The 16,583-nt window shown below is 40.4% G+C and overlaps 2 protein-coding genes, 1 long non-coding RNA gene and 1 other non-coding gene across 5 annotated transcripts; all 4 read left to right on the top strand.

Annotated features, from left to right (window-relative positions):
* The first annotated feature begins 2,408 nt into the window (after positions 1-2,408).
* LOC111464687 (RHOMBOID-like protein 1) lies at positions 2,409-6,207 on the top strand. The gene is made up of 6 exons (XM_023108911.1): positions 2,409-2,945; positions 3,156-3,319; positions 3,973-4,136; positions 4,216-4,472; positions 4,618-4,744; positions 5,891-6,207. The coding sequence occupies exons 1-6, from the start codon at positions 2,623-2,625 to the stop codon at positions 6,011-6,013; spliced, it is 1,158 nt and encodes a 385-aa protein (XP_022964679.1). The 5' UTR covers positions 2,409-2,622; the 3' UTR covers positions 6,014-6,207.
* Positions 6,208-7,487: 1,280 nt separating this feature from the next.
* Positions 7,488-10,654, top strand: LOC111464690. The gene is made up of 3 exons (XR_002714072.1): positions 7,488-7,574; positions 9,811-10,332; positions 10,422-10,654. It is a non-coding gene; the product is annotated as an uncharacterized LOC111464690 (long non-coding RNA).
* A 753-nt stretch (positions 10,655-11,407) lies between these two features.
* On the top strand, positions 11,408-11,479 carry TRNAT-GGU. The gene has a single exon. It is a non-coding gene; the product is annotated as a tRNA-Thr (tRNA).
* Positions 11,480-12,912: 1,433 nt separating this feature from the next.
* LOC111464688 lies at positions 12,913-16,583 on the top strand. Of its 2 annotated transcripts, none has more exons than XR_002714071.1 (7): positions 12,913-13,341; positions 13,435-13,497; positions 13,571-13,657; positions 14,603-14,840; positions 14,920-14,993; positions 15,125-15,392; positions 15,447-15,807. XR_002714071.1 is itself a non-coding variant. In XM_023108912.1 (7 exons), exons 1-7 carry the CDS (start codon positions 13,123-13,125, stop codon positions 15,940-15,942), a joined length of 867 nt encoding a protein of 288 aa, XP_022964680.1. In that variant the 5' UTR covers positions 12,918-13,122; the 3' UTR covers positions 15,943-16,583. The 2 variants fall into 2 exon arrangements, 1 of the variants encoding a protein (XP_022964680.1); XM_023108912.1 differs by lacking the exon at positions 15,447-15,807 and adding an exon at positions 15,856-16,583 and having other exon boundaries at positions 12,918-13,341; positions 15,125-15,223.

Below are 16,583 nucleotides of genomic sequence, written 5' to 3'. Positions count from 1 at the left end.
CAGACAGCTAATACATACGAACTAATGAAATACCTCCACGTGGCATACTCGTTGAGAAATAATTACCTGCATGCGGGACCAGCCTGACCTCACGGCCCCTGATCGCCACATGGTTGCACTGTGATTTTGTTTTGGTTTTATTATTATTATTATTATTATTTTTTTTTTGTAAATAAATTAAATTTTTACTATTTTTTAATTATAACTGTGAATCAATCACTTAACACTACAGAGCTACTTCTCTGACTATTCCCACGGACCAACATGAGCTCTTCCAACATGTTTTATCATCGCTCACATGCATCTTAGAACAATTTTCACGAGATTTCCCAACATAAAATTGTTTCAAGCAAAACACGCTTAATTATAACGTTCCTGACATCTGAAAAGAATGTGCATGTTGTTGATATAGATAATGACTTTCATAACCTTGGTCGGTACCAATGATGAAACTTTTGAATAATAATAATAAATTTTGGACATTAATGAATTTATATAATTAGTTTGGTAACAATTATGGACATTAATAACCTTTATGAGTCTTTATTCAAAACTTAGTTGGAGAAAGAAATTAATTTCACTTACCAAAAATCTCCTCCCCTATTTAAGACAATAAATGAATTGAATAAATAAATAATTTTAATTATTGAATTAAAAAAAAATAGAAGTCTTTTAATATTCTTTTATAATTTGAATATTTTTTCCTATAAATGTATGAGATTTGATTGGTTAGTTATTTAAATAAATTATTTGAAATTATAGGTATCAGTCACTTTTTATGATGAGGGTATTATAGACATTTACTAAATCTAAATATATTATTTTTTTAATATTATGTTTTGCCAATTTTATAATATTAATGATCTTTTGCTATTTTTCAAAATGCTTCTTAACCCTATTGAGAATGAAGTTTTGGGCCGACAACTGGGCCGACAACTGGACCGGGCCGATTATGAATCTGAGGCCCGAAACAAGAATGGCCCAGTGCTGTAACGGAGAAGATAATAACGGGGTTATGAAGGAAAATCTTTGTAAAATTCCTATTTTGTCCTTTGTTACAACTATTCAAGTCGAGATGGTTATGAGGTGATAGCAGAAAAATTGATGTATCATGTTGGAGAGGAGAACGAAATATTCTTTATAAGGGGGTGAAATCTATCACTAATAGACGCGTTTTAAAACTGTGAGGCTGACGATAATACGTAACGGGCTAAAACAGATAATATCTACTAGCGGTGGACTTGAATTATTACAAATGGTATCAGGCCCTCAAGGGAGGTGGATTGTGAGATCTATTTCGGAAAAAACTTTAATCATAATGAAATATGAAATGAACGGTTGATCTTAGCCAAAACTAACATGAACAGAGAACGTCAAGCTTGCTTTTGTTGTCTACGACATGGCTTCTCTCTCTCTCGTCGTCGTCTTTGACTTCTCACACTTTCTCTTGTTGTGTATTGACCACGTGAAACATGACGATAGTTGGTTCAATCAGTGGACTGTCCCCGATCCATATATTAACTTTTTTTTAATAGTGTTTATATTAGCTTAAACAAAAAGATTAATTTTTTTTAAAGGCATCCAACAAAAGAAAGCATTTGTCTTTTGGTCCTTTTAAGTAAGGCATATTCCAACAACATTGCATTGGTAGTTGGAATAGGATATACAAAGATGACCCCAACAAACTTACTTTTTCCAAACTAACTTCCTATATTTTTTTAACTTTTTTCAAATTCCACCCTAAACTTTCAATTTTATCAAATTCGACCCAAAATGAAACATCAGTGGTAGAGGGTGGATGGTGAGATTCCACATCGATTGTAGAAGAAAACGAAAGATTCTTTATAAGGGTGTGGAAATCTCTCCTTAGCATACACATTTTAAAGTCGTGAGGTTGACAGGAATATGTAAAAGCGGATAATCTCTACTAGCATTGGGCTTGAGCTGTTACAAATTATATTAGAGCTAGATACCGAGTGGTGTGTCAGTGAGAACAATGAACCTTGAAAAGGGTGGATTGTGAGATCCCATATCGGTTGGAGAGGAAAACGAGCGACAGCGAGGACGTTGGGTCCCGAAGAGTGATGGATTGTGAGATCCCGCATCGGTTGGAGAGAAGAACGAATCATTGTTTGTAAGAGTGTGAAAACCTCTCCCTAACAGAGTGAGGATCAAACTTTAAATAATATAAAGAATATCTTAATTTTTTTTTACTTCGAGTTTAACAACAAGTGAACATGAAAGACTTAGAATCTGAGTATATAGCTTAACTAATTGAGTTATGTCCATGCTCGAAGTCATTAAAAGACGTGCAGAGAAAGCGACAGATGAGATCCACATGAAAGTTTCTTTTTTTTTTTTTTTTTTTTTGAGTGAAAAGTTAAATCTCAATGTTGATTTGGCGTTAATAAGGCCAAAAATGTTCATGAAAAGGGACTGATTTCGACGCTTTCGGCTTCCTATTCCCTCCAAATCGAGCCAATATAAAACTGAAAACCCACCAATCCCCTCAAATTTCTTGTTCTTAATTTCAAATCCCATTGGTTCTATCGATTCTCCAATTTCCCCCAAAATGGGTTTCCTCCATCTCTAGAATTTGATCTTTCTAATCAAACCTTGTAAATGGCGAGGGATAAACCCGCCGCCAACATCGAAATCAAGGTCCATTCGCGTCATGGAGATCCGGCGGTAGAACCTTCTGCGGCGGCCGCCAGATCACGACCGTCGAGGACTCCCTCGACCGGATTCGGCCAGTTCCGGCCGTTTAAGAAGTGGATTCCCTGGCTGGTGCCGGTGTTTGTCGTTGTCAATTCCGTTCTGTTTTCGATTACTATGTACGTTAACGATTGCCCTAAAAACTCTGCCTCTTGCATTGGTACGTTTCTGGGCAGGTTCTCGTTTCAGCCCCTTAAAGAGAATCCCCTTCTTGGCCCTTCTCCTTCAACGTGAGTTTCTATCAATTCCACTGGGTTTTTGTTGGTTTTTCAAATTAATCGACTGTTTCATTAGAAGTTATTGTTATGTTCTGATTATCTGATGATCATTGAAGAACAAGTTCTTGAGATGCTAATTCGTTTGAATGTAAATTTGAGATGATCATAGCTTAATTCAACCTAAGTTCTTGTTTCTTACTTGATTCAATCTCAAAATTTCAGATTAGAAAAGATGGGTGCTCTGGAAGTTGATAAAGTGGTTTATGGGCACCAGCCATGGAGATTGATCTCTTGCTTATGGCTACATGCAGGGGTGTTCCATATACTTGCTAACATGTTGAGTCTTGTTTGCATTGGAATTCGGCTCGAGCAAGAATTCGGTTTCGGTATGCACCCGTCTTTAAAAGCAGAGTGTTCATTGATTAGAGGCCCATTTGGATAGCACGTGTTTGAGCATAGTTCACTGAGTTAGACACGCTTTAGATTCTCAAAGGTCGATGGTTTGATCCTCACCTCGAATTATTGATCGAAACGAACACATTTTTAGAAAGGCTAATGAGATCATATGGAATTTAAAGTTTTGTTTAGCGAACATATTTGAGACGATCATCAATGTGATTATATTGACTGCATTATGTGATGATTTTCTTTTCTGATTCATAGTTCAAATTGGGATGCTGTATGCTGTATATACTTGTCTAACATGCTGAGTCTTGTTTTCATTGGAATTCGGCTCGAGTAAGAGTTCGGTTTCAGTATGCACCCGTCTTTAGAAGTATAGCGTTCATTGATTAGAGGCCCATTTGGATAGCACATGTTTTCATTTTGTCGATCTGAGCATAGTTCACCGGGTTAGATACCCTTTACATTCTCAGAGGTCGATGGTTTGATCCCCGCCCCCAAGTTATTGATCTAAAAGAACACATTTTAGAAAGGCTAATGAGATCATATGGAATTTAAAGTTTTGTTTAGCGAACATATTTGAGATGATCATCAATGTGGACTGCATTAAGTGATGATGTTCTTTTCTGATTCGTAGTTCGAATTGGGATGCTGTATATTGTATCCGGGTTTGGTGGCAGTTTGTTGTCGGCTCTGTTTATTCAGTCGGGTATCTCGGTAGGTGCTTCGGGCGCTCTTTTTGGTCTCCTAGGAGGCATGTTGTCGGAGCTTCTTACGAATTGGACGATATATGAAAATAAGGTAAAGGAAGTTCAAAATAGAAAGTTGACTCGACTTGTTTATGCATTGTCTAGTGACTGACTCAGAATCATTGATGAAGCTTGCAGCCTTGTTGACTCTCGTTTTCATCATCGTGATCAATTTGGCCGTGGGCGTGCTTCCTCATGTCGATAATTTTGCTCATATTGGAGGATTTATCTCAGGTTTTTTTCTGGGGTTCGTGTTTTTGGTTCGTCCTCAGTTTGGATGGGTTAGCCAACAAAATGCACCTCGTCGACATAGCTCAACTTCGAAAGCTAAATATATGCCATATCAGTATGTGCTATGGATTGCATCTCTCTTGTTACTGATTGCTGGGTAAATCCTTATCTTTTAGTTCGTAGTTTTTGAAGTTCCTGTTTGAGCTGATGAATGAGCTTACTTGTTTTCTTCAAGTTCATCCGTATGTTCATATAGAATTTGTTGCCCACCATGGATATTACTGACATCTTGGAGTCGACAGGTTCGCGGTCGGTTTGGTCTTTCTCTTTAGAGGGGAAAATTTGAATGATAGGTGTTCATGGTGCCATTATTTGAGCTGCATTCCGACGTCGAAATGGAGCTGCAACTCGCAGAAATTCTCTTGTGAGGTACTATCTATACTTTTCTTGGCTCAAATCAGTTCAAATCCTAGTATACCACAACCTCTATATCTATTCACGAAATGGTATGTTGCCTAATGTAACAGCCCAAGTCCACCGCTAGTAGTTATTGTCTGTTTTGGCTTGTTACGTATCGTCGTTAGCTTCACGATTTTAAAACGCGTCTATTAAGGAGAGGTTTCCACACCCTTATAGAGGTTTTCACCCTCTTATAAAGAATGTTTTGTTCCCTTTCCAACCAATGTGGGATCTCACAATCCACCCCTCTTGGGGGCTAGTGTCTGGATCTGATACCATTTGTAATAGCCCAAGCCCACTGCTATCAAATATTGTTCGCTTTGGTCCGTTACGTATCATTTTCAGTCTCACGGTTTTAAAACGCATCTATTAGGAAGAGGTTTCCACACCCTTATAGAGGTTTTCACACCCTTATAAAAAATGTTTCGTTCCCTTCCCAACCAATGTGGGATCTCACAATCCACCCATTGTGGGGCCAGCGTCCTTGTTGGCACACTACCCGGTGTCTGAATTTGTAACAGCCCAAGCCCACTGCTATCAAATATTGTTCACTTTGGTCCGTTATGTATAATTTTCAGTCTCACGGTTTTAAAACATGTCTATTAGGGGAGGTTTCCACACCCTTATAGAGGTTTTCGCACCCTTATAAAGAAAGCTTCGTTTCCTTTCCAACCAATGTGGGATCTCACAATTCACCCCTCTTGGGGGCCAGCTTCTTTGCTGGCACACTGCTCAGTGTTTGGCTCTGATACCATTTGTAACAACCCAAGCCCACCGCTAACAGATATTGTCCGCTTTGGCCCGTTACGTATTGCCGTCAGTCTCACGGTTTTAAAACACGTCTACTAAGGAGAGGTTTCCATACCCTTGCGGAGGTTTTCACACCCTTATATCCAATGTTTCGTTCCCTTCTCCAACCAATGTGGGATCTCACACCTAAACTCTCATGTCCAACATTAGTAAACATCAGATCGGGTCGAGTCATTTATAGATTAGATTGAATATCATATCTTTTCTTGAAACTCGTGGGTCGGCCTCTTTGGTCCGTATTGAAAATGTATTACGGATCAAGCCCTCTGAAGCATGGCGTTTCTAAACTTTGTAACATTCGTGCAGACGAGTCAGTTGGGGAATCAGCTGAACATGACGTGCCTAAGCAACGGACGAAGCGGCTCGTATTCGTTAGCCAACAGTAACTCGTCTGAGGCACAACAGATATGTACTCAGCTCTGCAGTTGACTTAGGTAAGATATAAAGCTTTATACAGTGAAAAATGTGTGGAGACTTGATAGAGCTCTTCCTATCATAGTTTTATGACCAAAGTGTATATGACACATTTAATCATGTCTTCATTCAACAACTAGTCTTTTATTGTTTATATTAAGTCGAGTATGAACGTGTTTTTTGCTCCATTTGATAACCATTTGATTTTTCGTTTGATACCGGGATATGAGACTTTGTCAACCTTAGTAAGGAAGCCTACCGAACGAGTAAATAACAAAGCTGTGTCTCAATTGCTTAGTTAGCCCTGCTCCTGCTCACTTAACTATAACGTATAATGCAACTCGATAAGGGTAGTTGTGATGTCCCACATTGGTTGGGGAGGAGAACAAACCACCATTTATAAGGGTGTAGAACCTTCCCCTAGCAGACGCGTTTTAAAACCTTGAGGGGAAGCCCGAAAGGGAAAGCCCAAAAAGGACAATATAAGGGAAAGCCCAAAGAGAGGGGAAACCCGAAAGGGAAAGCCCAAAGAGGACAATATCTGCTAGCGGTGGATCTGGGGCGTTACAGTAGTTGTATAATGGCAACATATGTCTTGGGGTCACCTCGTTTGTCCGTAACTTAACTATTGAAGATTTTGTTGGAGTAAGAACCCTTGAATTTTCAGAGAAATTAACACCTCCTTATGCAATACAAAATTCAGATCAACCCAGCTGAAATTAGATTATACCTCTCAAGGATTATACCTCTACCTTATTCTAAAATGAGTAACTCCTCAATCAAACTTGACTTTCTATACGTCCCTAATAAATTTCTATGCGTGAAAGTCTCAACTTGACTTTCAAAACTCCAAACGGTTCTTCTTCACTTGAGTCAGTTTGTAAAACATGAAATGAAGGTTGAAATGAGTTTTCAATTTTGTGGATAAAAAATGAATGTTTGTTGAATCTTCTTGACTTTATCGTGTAGTAGGTCAAGTTTTTCTTTTATTTTATATCTAAATAGTTGTTACTCTAATACTCTAAATGTCAAAAGTTGAGTGACAGTATCGGGACACTCAGGTCCATCATAGACTTATACATGTCTAATCCAAACATGTTGAGTCCAAGTTAACCTTATATATGGATCATGACGATGATGATTCGTATAATCAATCTCGCGGGCCAGAGATGGATATTGTGAGTGAGGAGTATGAACTAGACCCTTGTCACTTGTCACGCGCCCAATATGAAAATATCCTTAAAACTTTTAAAATTTTCAATAATTCCTAACCTTTATAAAAATAAATAAATAAATAAATAAAATTGAAAGTTTTTTTTTTTATTAATTTAATCTTATTTTTAAGTTAAAGTTTTAAAATGATTGGCGCAATTGTAACGGTTAGCTATTTTATGGAGTGATCTCGGCCGTTTCTTCAAAATTTTTATAAATAAAAAAAAATAAAAAAAGAATAAATATATAAATAATAATAATGATAATAAACCGTCTTTTTCATTCTCCCGCTCGCCAAACCCTCGGCGCCTCGAACCCTCCGTAACTTCCTCTCAAATCCTCTCTGCAACTTCCTCCATCTCAGGTATCTTCTCTCTTCTCCTTAATTTTTTCTTCATCTTTTTCTTCTCACTGTTCCTTCTATATATGCCTCTGTTCTTCTGAGCTCCATTTCTCAGAATCTGCACAATAAACAAAACCCATATCCTCACCTTTTTCGAGATCGGCAAACTTTAATCCTTTCATGTAATGGAGTTCTCTCGGCTTTTAATTTGATTTCAGCCAGCCAGCTTTTGTTAAAAATTTCATTCCAACAGCCAGCTTTTGGGTGTTTTTCTCTGATAACAATATAAAAAGAGATCTCTAGTGGGGCCTTTACAGGAAGAAACGAAGCCTGGTATTAGAGATTCGTGTATTGGCATGGTTTTCTTTTTTATGACTTTAATGATCCTTGCATGAATGTTCTATGTATGCTGTTTTTTTTTTCCTGTCTTTCGTTGGGATTTATTGGAAACCATTTTACTGGAGAGCTTGATCTTATAGAGACTGAATCGACATTTCTTTAGCAATGGCTGTTGAGATTTCTATTTTAATGTCCTGGTTTCTTCTGGGAGTATGGGTTGTTCTCTAACATTGTGAGTGTGATATCGTTTCATTCTCGGTTATTAATGAAACATCTTAAAGGCAGGCGTTGGGAGCTGCAAGGGCTATTTTGGTGCTGATATTTGCGTTAATTGGCATATATTATGCTATACATATAACGGCCCATGCCCTTCTTGCTATTACAATAGAATACAATCAATCTGCTGCACTGATACTTGGGAACCAAGCTGGTTTTGTTTTCATTTTCTTTTTCTTTGGTCACCTAACAGCTATCTAGGGCTGTTTTTGAAATAGTCTAGCATAAGATTGTGGTCCTTTGCTAGCATATGGAATTTTAAAAGATAATTCTAAAGCAGGTTACTAATAGCATTGAAATATCTTTTCGAGTGAATCTCTTGGGTATGATTGAACAATCTCCGGGGACTTTCGGTATCACTTTTGATAGAACTTTCGATATCACTTTCTCTATAATTTTCCGTCTAGGCCTTCACTCTTACTCTGATCTCCCCTACGCCTAGGAGGAATTTCGTGTCGCGGCTGCTCCAATGGCGGATCTCTATCTCTATCTCTCTAGATATCTAAAGATGGAGAGAGATGTGAAGTAATAGTCTTATGTTATGGCTGCTCTCCCGGCTTTTAAGCTACTACTACTGTGATGTGAGTGGTTCAAATTGGTCAAGTTTTGGAATGTTGATAAAAAGTTTCAAATAGGGGGTAATTAGGGTAGGTTTGAGCCCTTGAGATGACTTTTGGAAGGATGAAAGTGATTTACCCCGTTAAATTTTTTTTTTCTTGGATTTAATATCCTACCATTTTAACTAAATATATATAGTAAAGAATTTAGAGAGAATTAGTTCGAACTATGGTGACACCATATCTAGGATTTAATATCCAACCAGTTTAACCAAATGTAGCATGGTCAAATAGTTGTCTTGTGAGATTAGGCAAGGGTGTTCTAGCTCAAATACTCATGGACATAAAAGAAAAAGTGTGGAAAGCGGCCTAAGTAACAGATACACAATGAAGGAAATGGATGGCTTCAGCCGTTTTGAGTTATAGGAATGGCTCTTTGGCCGACTGTTTTTCTTGCTACCTTCTGTAATATTTAGCTTGATAAAAATAAGAGATCAGTAGTGATAGCAGGTGTTTTTCTTGGATACTATATGGGCATTGGACTAGACAGTTTGGCATATACTTAGGAAACTCAAGACACTAACCCACCTCCGACAAGAACATGAAAACACCGGGGTGGGTCCAAATTTTGGTTTACAATTACAAAACTTGTTAAGACTTAAGTGTTAGATCCCACATCGGTTGGAGAGGAGAACAAAACATTCTTTATAAGGGTGTGAAAACCTCCCCCTAGCAGACACGTTTTAAAAACCTTGAGATGAAGTCCGGGACTTGAGATGAAGTCCGGAAGGAAAAACTCAAAGTGGATATCTGCTAGCGGTGAACTCCTAGCCAACTTTGGGCTAGGAGGGCTAGGAGATAGTACCAAATTGTGGGAATGACAATGTCGAAGAATAGACAGATTGCTTGAGGAATGTGTGTTACTGCTAACAAAGTGGCATTGTTGATTTCATTAGCCTATGCAAAGTTTCCTCTTCTCCACTTAAAGTTAACAAAAACAATAGTTGTATTTCAATTATTCTAGATGTATTTGGGACTAAATGCTAACAGCTACATTTATTTTCTTTTGTCGATATCGTTTCTAGGTTCGTCACTCTACTGGACTACGGTTCTATGGGGAAAGGACGTGTTCGTGGCATGAAGTTAGGACCCACCCCCACCATAGTGTTCAAGTCTACACCACGTCAATTTACCGAGATTGAGATTCATAATGAGGCCAACAATATGGAAGATTACGAAAACGTAGATGCTAGACTTTCGATATTAGAGTTGAAAATGGCCAATATGCTCTCGATTTTGGAACAAAATGGTTTCATGCAATCCAATAATCTGACTGCTGCACATACGAATGGTGATTCGCCATACTGTATATACAAGAATCCTGGACGTGTTTGTGGCATGAGATTACAACCTACATCGACTCAAGTGTTCAGATCTATCTCACACCGTAATATTCGTAACGAGGCTCGTATGGATCAAAATGTAGATACTAGACTTTCAATATTAGAGGCTCAAATGACCAAGGTAGTTTCGATTTTACGACGAAATGGTCTGATGCAAGGCAACATATGAAGAGGACCACCACAGAAGTTTCAAGACATCACTAGGTATGACCCACCCTTTTTAAGGTTTATAATGTTTTTATTTTGGAAGTAAATTTAATAATTGTTATTCATTTATGATTATTTGTTATTAGGAACTGGGAGTTAACACACTAATGGTGCATCAAGTTTGTGAAGTCAACTCAAGATGTTTCTTAATGTTTTAACTGAGCCTGTAATGGTAAAACAACTTGATCTCCCAACTCTTAGGCTTAAATATTGTTATATTGGGATGATATGAAGTATGTATTACAGCATTCTTCCATTTTCAACCTCTTTTGTTGAAATTTCTGGAGGTGGTAGTATTAGTGTATTAACATAAAAAAAAGAAAAAAAAACTATATTTGGGCTTTTCCATCATTTTTCCATCTCTGTGAAAATTTAATTTTTATTTATTTTTGTGGGGAGTGGGGTGGAGGTTTCTCATAGAGAATGTGCGGGCATCGGGTTCCTCGTTGGGAATTTGCGAGCATTAGGAGCGAGAAATTTGTTAGGTAGGGAATTTGCAGGTTCCTCGTTGGGGGGCATCAGGTTCCTCGTACTTTCACTCATTGGTTTGCCATATGCTATAAACGGGATTAAACTCAATTTCTCATACTTTCACTCATTGATTCACTCATTGTTAAGATTAGGTTAGGTAGGTATATTTCGATCTCACACTAAGCCAAGAAATTCAAAAACGATAAATTTGGAAATCTGGGGAAGAGAGGGATAGGGATCAACAAGTTATTGAAAATTGTTTTTCTCGCCAAGTCGAATTGCTTTATCAATGATTCGGTGAATGGATCTATATTCAATTCGTGGGTGTACATGTCTCAATCAAATGAATTTCGTTAGGGTGGGGCTCATCAATTTAATTAGGATCGGTCTTATGATGAAACAATTCATTGCATTGATCAAATCCAATATCAGGTTCCCGTTAGACCTATACTCATTAGATAAATCCAATTTTTCGTTCCTGAATGAACGACTATGTGGATAAGATATATTTATGTACATAAATTATTATTTATAATTTATAATAATTATATACACTAGACTCATCGTGGCTAGTGGCTTATTCAGAAATTGAATCAAATAGGCCTTTTTAACTCAGTGGTAGAGTAACGCCATGGTAAGGCGTAAGTCATCGGTTCAAATCCGATAAGGGGCTTTGGCTTTTTTCATAAAACTCCAGCCGTAGTATTCATATTTGATTGAAGGTAGAATAGACGNGCGGGCATCAGGTTCCCCGTACGTAGGGAGTTTGCGGGCATCAGGTTCCCCGTACGTAGGGAGTTTGCGGGCATCAGGTTCCCCGTACGTAGGGAGTTGGGGGGGCATCAGGTTCCCCGTACGTAGGGAGTTGGGCGGGCATCAGGTTCCTCGTACGTAGGGAGTTTGCGGGCATCAGGTTCCCCGTACGTAGGGAGTTTGCGGGCATCAGGTTCCCCGTACGTAGGGAGTTGGGCGGGCATCAGGTTCCCCGTACGTAGGGAGTTTGCGGGCATCAGGTTCCTCGTACGTAGGGAGTTGGGCGGGCATCAGGTTCCCCGTACGTAGGGAGTTTGCGGGCATCAGGTTCCCCGTACGTAGGGAGTTTGCGGGCATCAGGTTCCCCGTACGTAGGGAGTTTGCGGGCATCAGGTTCCCCGTACGTAGGGAGTTTGCGGGCATCAGGTTCCCCGTACGTAGGGAGTTTGCGGGCATCAGGTTCCCCGTACGTAGGGAGTTTGCGGGCATCAGGTTCCCCGTACGTAGGGAGTTTGCGGGCATCAGGTTCCCCGTACGTAGGGAGTTTGCGGGCATCAGGTTCCCCGTACGTAGGGAGTTTGCGGGCATCAGGTTCCCCGTACGTAGGGAGTTTGCGGGCATCAGGTTCCCCGTACGTAGGGAGTTTGGCGGGCATCAGGTTCCCCGTACGTAGGGAGTTTGCGGGCATCAGGTTCCCCGTACGTAGGGAGTTTGCGGGCATCAGGTTCCCCGTACGTAGGGAGTTTGCGGGCATCAGGTTCCCCGTACGTAGGGAGTTTGCGGGCATCAGGTTCCCCGTACGTAGGGAGTTTGCGGGCATCAGGTTCCCCGTACGTAGGGAGTTTGCGGGCATCAGGTTCCCCGTACGTAGGGAGTTTGCGGGCATCAGGTTCCCCGTACGTAGGGAGTTTGCGGGCATCAGGTTCCCCGTACGTAGGGAGTTTGCGGGCATCAGGTTCCCCGTACGTGGGAGTTTGCGGGCAGCAGGTTCCCCGTACGTAGGGAGTTTGCGGGCAGCAGGTTCCCCGTACGTAGGGAGTTTGCGGGCATCAGGTTCCTCGTACGTAAGGAGTTTGCGGGCAGCAGGTTCCTCGTACGTAGGGAGTTTGCGGGCATCAGGTTCCTCGTACGTAGGGAGTTTGCGGGCATCAGGTTCCTCGTACGTAGGGAGTTTGCAGGCATCAGGTTCCTCGTAGGTAGGGAGTTTGCCTAAAACATAATCCACAATAATTTATATATTATAATTAGAATCTCAAAATCAATTACTATTTTTTATATATTTATATTAAATGATTTCCTTTTAACATTAAAAATAAAATCAAGATGTATATCATCGATATACGGAGGAAAGAGCATGGGCTTAGATGAGCCAGGTTGGGGCCATTGGATAACCCAGGCCCAATAGTTTGGAAGCCTGCTAATCCCCAAGAAACGACATGTCGGAACTGGAAAAAGTGAGCACGATGAAGACAGATTGTGGAGTTTGGAGAACCAGAAAGGCGTTGCCACCATAAATTCTCTCAACCTTCAATTATCTCCGCCTCATGTTCCCGACCAGCGTCCATGGCCGGCACATGCACCTCCTTCTCTCGCCATCTCATCCAATCCACCGTCTCCGACCTCGCCAGAACAATTCGCACCGCCGCCCCCTTTCATCTTCCTCGATTCTCCGCCAAGACCGCCCTTTCCTCCTCCAACGACCTCGCTCAAGGCCCCTCTTGCATCTTCGTCGGCCCCATAGACACCGCCAGTCAAGAAACCCTTGAAGCTCTCTATCTTCAGGTTCCGCTTTACTACGCCTTTCAATCTCTCTCTCTAATCTCCCTCTCTCGTCTCCGTCTTTCACCTGTGTTCTTGTCGTGGTGGTTTTTTTAGGCTAGGGATGCATACTATAATGGTCAACCGTTGATCCTTGATGATATGTTCGATCGAGTCGAGGTAAGCGCGCTAAGGGAAAACAAATTCTCCACAGATCTTGGTTGTTTTCTTACTCTTTTCTTGATTGAATCAGTTAAAATTGAGGCGGTATGGTTCCAAATCTGTGGTCAAATATCCTCGTTGTAGTCTTCGACGGCAATCGACGTATGCGGATGCTGAGGTGATTCTCCTTCTCATTTCTTTCTTTCTTCTGCTAGGGCCACTGAAATCTGGTTCTTAGGGTTCATCTGTTTAATTTCGTAAAAAGAACTTAAGGCAGGAATGTAACTTACAATTGCTTAAATTCATATTCAACCCTATAAATGAAGTTATTTATGGTTTTAATTCGATATAAATATGTTTTTGTTTGGGCATGAATGTTATAAATATGTTTTTGTTTGGGCATGAATGTTGGAAGGATTGATTTGTGTGAGATCCCACATCGTTTGGGGAGGATAACGAAACACCTAAAGGTGTGGAAACCTCTTCCTAACAAATGCGTTTTAAAAACTTTGAGGGGAAGTTCGAAAGGGAAAGCCCAAAGAGGACAATATCTGCGGTGGGCTTGAGCTGTTACAAATGATATCTGAGGCAGACACCGGGTGATGTGCCAGCAAAGGGCTGAGCCTCGAAGGGGGGTGGACATGAGGTGATGTGGGCTATGTGCTAGCGAAGAGGCTAAGCCCCAAAAGGGGTGGTGGGCTATGTGCTAGTGAAGAGGCTAAGCCCCAAAGGGGGTGGTGGGCTATGTGCCAACGAAGAGGCTAAGCTCCAAAGGGGGTGGTGGGCTATGTGCCAGCGAAGAGGCTAAGCTCCAAAGGGGGTGGATCTGGTGGAGGTCCCATATCGATTGGAGAAAGGAACAAGTGCTAGCGAGGACATTGGATCCCGAAGGGGGGTGGATTGTGAGATCCCACATCGGTTGGGGAAGAGAACGAAACGCTCTTTAGAAACCTCTCCCTAGTATGAGTTTTAAAAACTTGGAGGGAAAGCCCAAAGAGGACAATATCGGCTAGCAGTTGGCTTGGACCGTTACAATTTGTCTGCCCTATGAAATCCTTTTGCTCTCTTGTCTTCTCTTTTAGCTTGCTTCATTTGAATATTCAATGACATGAATGTAGGGCAGGAGGATCTATCACAGGTTCTTGCATTAGCAGGCATATGGTTGGTGTTCCTCGCACTTGGCTGTTCAGCATGTCTTGTTCCCTTAATCTGCACGGCTGACTTAGTTTTCAAGGATCCACTCAGTTTAGGACTTTCCTATAACACCCAAGGATCTGCATTTGAATTTCTTTCAGCTATAAATGCCATCCTCTTCATTGGATTCGGGTCTCTGATTGGCTACCCAATTGCTTCAGCTTCTGGTATAACTGTTGCTCGTTGATTTGCGATTCGATCGAAACCTTAGTAGAAGTTCAATTTTTCTTTTGGCTATTGCTGCAGTGGGAGTACTTCAGGGCTTATGGAGAAATGATTTGGTGGCACTGAGAGGAGCTTGCCCAAATTGTGGAGAAGAAGTATGTTGTTTTGAATGGCTTGTGAATCATTCCGTTATGTTTTTCTCCCCCCCATTGCCATAATTCATGAACGAATACTAGCTTCGTTGCGAGAACATATTTTTACGTGGTTAAATCATTTTCTCTTTTAGGTGTTTGCATTTGTGAGATCGGATCGTGCGAATGTCTCTCCTCATAGATCAGACTGTCATGTATGCGAATGCTTGTTGGAATTCCGTGTCAAGTTCGAGGTAATTTACTTCGCTTTTGTTTCAAACCACGCTAAAGCTGGAAACGATCATCATGCAATTATCTGTTTATACTTTTTCTGACCATTATCCCTTTCTCCTTAAGAGAGAGTGGAAAAGAGTTTCATACCTGAAATTTCTGGTCTTATACATGATTCGTATGCCCTGTAGATCATGCTCAGTACACATCATATGAAACTATTACCTCCAGGTTTTGGCTTGGCCTGTCTTAAGGTCTATATGAGCTTGAGGTTTCCTTCGTAACTCCCAGAACTTCTTCTTAGTGGCTCCGTTTCATGCTTCATTTCACAGAGAACCTCAAAGTGGCTCTATTTCATTATATTCCATTCATTTAATATCTCTGTGGTGTCATTAAGATAAGAGATGTCGTTTCTAGTCTTTCTGTTTCTGTTTCTATAGATGTGGAAAGTTAAAAAATTATCATATATATTATAATCCCGAAATTTCAATAGGAAAGAAAAGGGAGGTTTGTGATGATTTTAAAATTTTTTTATACTCGGTATCCTTATGCATGAAGATAATCAATAAGTTCATAATGGGATTGTTGGGGGCAAAAAAAAGAAAAATACTATTATGAAGAGACCGATGCTTAATCGGGGGTGGGTATTGTGCAGAAATCGAGTTCGAGACTAGGTCGACGATGGGTTTATGGGCGTATCTACCTTGTAAGAGGTAAAAGCAGGCAACAAAGATTGCTGTAGGAGCAACTTGTCTATATGTAGTGCCATGTCTTAATTTGCTTGCAATGAGGTCTTGTAGTTGTACCATTACAGACATAGCGCCTGCTAGGTGATTACAGTTCAAGTTAGCTGATGCCTGTAGTTTTGATAATCTAGCTAAGTTTATGAAAACCTTATCCCATGATGTCTATGGATCCAACAATTTAGCTAGTTTGAGCATCGACAAGTGACCGTTCTGATGCTGCAATTGAGTATTCACTTTGGTCGATTTCCTGTCCTTCATGCCAACTGATCCGGGATCGAAATTCTGGGGGCAAATTCGAGATACCCAGTGGAGAGTATGCTGAGAAGATGCCAAGGATTTTGAGAATTGTTGGAGTGTAACCATGTCCAAGTCTAAAAGATATGCTCATGAAGGAGGTCGTATGACGTCTTGGGCAAGTACGTGCATATTAGGTGACCGAAGAGACTATGTTAGAAGCCCCCCACGAGATGAACACCAAGCTAGACATGCTCAATCGAGCTTAAATGAAATTTATGCTCAAAGTCAATAGGAATTGTCACTTTTCATTTACTATAAAGTAGTGTTGTAATTTCGATGTGAAATTTCTTTTTTAAGCTTTATGCTTTCTTTGTATTATTGTGTTTACATGGTTTTAGAA

This window comes from Cucurbita moschata, unplaced genomic scaffold, assembly GCF_002738365.1.
Source record: "Cucurbita moschata cultivar Rifu unplaced genomic scaffold, Cmos_1.0 Cmo_Scf00031, whole genome shotgun sequence".
In the NCBI taxonomy this organism is placed as follows: domain Eukaryota; kingdom Viridiplantae; phylum Streptophyta; class Magnoliopsida; order Cucurbitales; family Cucurbitaceae; genus Cucurbita; species Cucurbita moschata.
The sequence above is the reverse complement of the archived record's forward strand: the minus strand, read 5'-3'. Positions and strand labels throughout refer to the sequence as shown.